A 2,486-nucleotide genomic window follows, 5' to 3' on the forward strand; every position below is an offset into this window, starting at 1 on the left:
AGAGAGAGCCTTAATTGATAGTTAATTAGCGGTTAATTGATTGGAGGCTGCGGCGCCGATTAATTAAATAATTAGTTGAATTAATTATCTTGAGATATGAAGCGTGGCCAGATTTTTTTTATCGATTAGTAGTAGTGCAACTTATTTTTTTACCCGGATATTTTTGTCTTGTTTTCCGGATTTGACTGATGGAAAACTGGTACAATACTGGAACAAAACTGGTACAAAACGGGAACAAAACTGGTACAATACTGGTACAATACACCACAGCAGTCAGTCCCCCCCCCCACCCCCCCTTGCCAGGTATTCAGGTAACATTGGCAGCGTGTTTTGCTGTTGTTGAATAATGGCCCGGTAGATTTGACCAACACACACATACACACACACACACACACACACACGCACACACACACACACACACACACACACACACACACACACACACACACACACACACACACGCAAAGCAGCAGTAGTGGGCACCTAGTTGATGTTGGAGCCTAATGTTGCTGTGAATTGGTTATTTGGTTGAGAATGTGGTGGTGGTGGAAGTGATGGCGGTGGTAGGGGTTGGTTGTTGGGTGATAGTGGTTGGTGGTGAGGGTGGTTGGTGAGCGTGGTGATGGTGGTTAGTGGTGGTTGGTGATGGTGGTGGTAATGTGGTTGGTGGGTGGTAATGGGTGGCAGGATTGTGGTGAGTGGCTGATTTGGTGGAGGTGGCAGGATTTGGTGGGTAATGGGATTGTGGTGAGGGGTGGAAGATGGTGGGTTAGAGGTGGGTGCGAGGATTTGGGGGGTGGTGGTGGTGGTGGGCGCAGGATTGTGGGTGGTGAGTGTGGTGGGTGGCGCAGGATTGTGGTGAGTGGGTGGTAGAGAGTGTGGTGGGTGGGTGGCAGGGTGGGAAGTACGCCATCCTGTACCCTAAGACAAACACACACACCACACCTAAGCCATACCGTACATGCAACATGTGGCGCTCCCTTCTCCGTGGCACGTCCCATGGCACTGCACGGCTCTGTTGGCATGGCTCTGGCACTGTACGGCTCTGTTGGCATGGGTCTGGCACTGTACAGCTCTGTTGGCATGGGTCTGGAACTGTACGGCTCTGTTGGCATGACTCTGGCACTGTACGGCTCTGTTGGCATGACTCTGGCACTGCAGCTCTACTGACATGGCTCTGGCACTGTGTGCGGCTCTGTTGGCATGACTCTGGCACTGTACGGCTCTGTTGGCATGACTGTGGCACTGTTGGCATGGCTCTGGCACTGTACGGCTCTGTTGGCATGGCTCTGCTGTATGCAGCTCTGTTGGCATGGCTCTGGCACTGTACAGCTCTGTTGGCATGACTCTGGCACTGTATGGCTCTGTTGGCATGACTGTGGCACTGTTGCATGGCTCTGGCACTGTACAGCTCTGTTGGCATGGCACTGTGGCACTGTTGGCATGGCTCTGGCACTGTACGGCTCTGTTGGCATGACTGTGGCACTGTTGGCATGGCTCTGGCACTGTACGGCTCTGTTGGCATGACTGTTGCACTGTTGGCAGCTCTGGCACTGTACAGCTCTGTTGGCATGACTCTGGCACTGTATGGCTCTGTTGGCATGACTGTGGCACTGTTGGCATGGCTCTGGCACTGTCACGGCTCTGTTGGCATGACTGTGGCACTGTTGGCATGGCTCTGGCACTGTGCAGCTCTGTTGGCATGACTCTGGCACTGTATGGCTCTGTTGGCATGACTGTGGCACTTGGCATGGCTCTGGCACTGTATGGCTCTGTTGGCATGACTGGCACTGTTGGCATGGCTCTGGCACTGTACGGCTCTGTTGGCATGACTGTGGCACTGTTGGCATGGCTCTGGCACTGTACGGCTCTTGAGGTACGGGTGGGACAGTCAGTTCAAGACAGTATTTATTTACGTGTAAGATGTTCAAGATTTTTGTCTGCCTTTCTGTCTGTCTGTGTCTTTCTCTGTTTATCTGTCTGTCTCTGTATCTGTCTGTCTGTCTGTCTGTCTCTGTATCTGTCTGTCTCTGTATCTGTCTGTGTGTGTCTGTCGCTTTATGTCGCTCTGTCTGTCTGTCTCTCATTTCAATATCAAAGAGCTGGGAGTGTTATCAATGTTTAATTTGGCGGCAGCGTATAAACTGTACTCTGATGTCACGCTGCCAAACATGCCTGCGCCTCTCCCCTCCCTCCCTCCTCCTCCTCCCTCCCCTCCCTCCTCCCCTCCCTCCCCCTCCCCTCCTCCCCTCCTCCCCTCCCTCTCTCCCTCCTCCCCTCCCTCCCTCCCTCCCTCCCTCCCTCCTCCCTCCTCCTCCCTCCTCCTCCCTCCCTCCCTCCCCTCCCTCCCTCTCCCTCCCTCTCTCCCCTCTCCCTCCCTCTCCTCCCTCCCTCTCTCCCTCCCTCAATCTCAGCTGAAGGGCCTTTGATGTGCTTAATTTTGTGTGTGTGTGTGTGTGTGTGTCATGGAATAATCCCAAGATGAC

The 2,486-nt window shown here is 53.4% G+C and overlaps 1 protein-coding gene across 1 annotated transcript; it reads right to left on the reverse strand.

Moving 5' to 3' along the window:
* Positions 1-945: 945 nt before the first annotated feature.
* Positions 946-1,704, reverse strand: LOC121868494 (keratin-associated protein 10-6-like). Its single transcript, XM_042369158.1, has one exon. It carries the CDS (start codon positions 1,702-1,704, stop codon positions 946-948), a length of 759 nt encoding a protein of 252 aa, XP_042225092.1.
* Positions 1,705-2,486: the final 782 nt, after the last annotated feature.

The sequence above is a fragment of the Homarus americanus genome, unplaced genomic scaffold (assembly GCF_018991925.1).
Source record: "Homarus americanus isolate GMGI-L3 unplaced genomic scaffold, GMGI_Hamer_2.0 scaffold59495, whole genome shotgun sequence".
In the NCBI taxonomy this organism is placed as follows: domain Eukaryota; kingdom Metazoa; phylum Arthropoda; class Malacostraca; order Decapoda; family Nephropidae; genus Homarus; species Homarus americanus.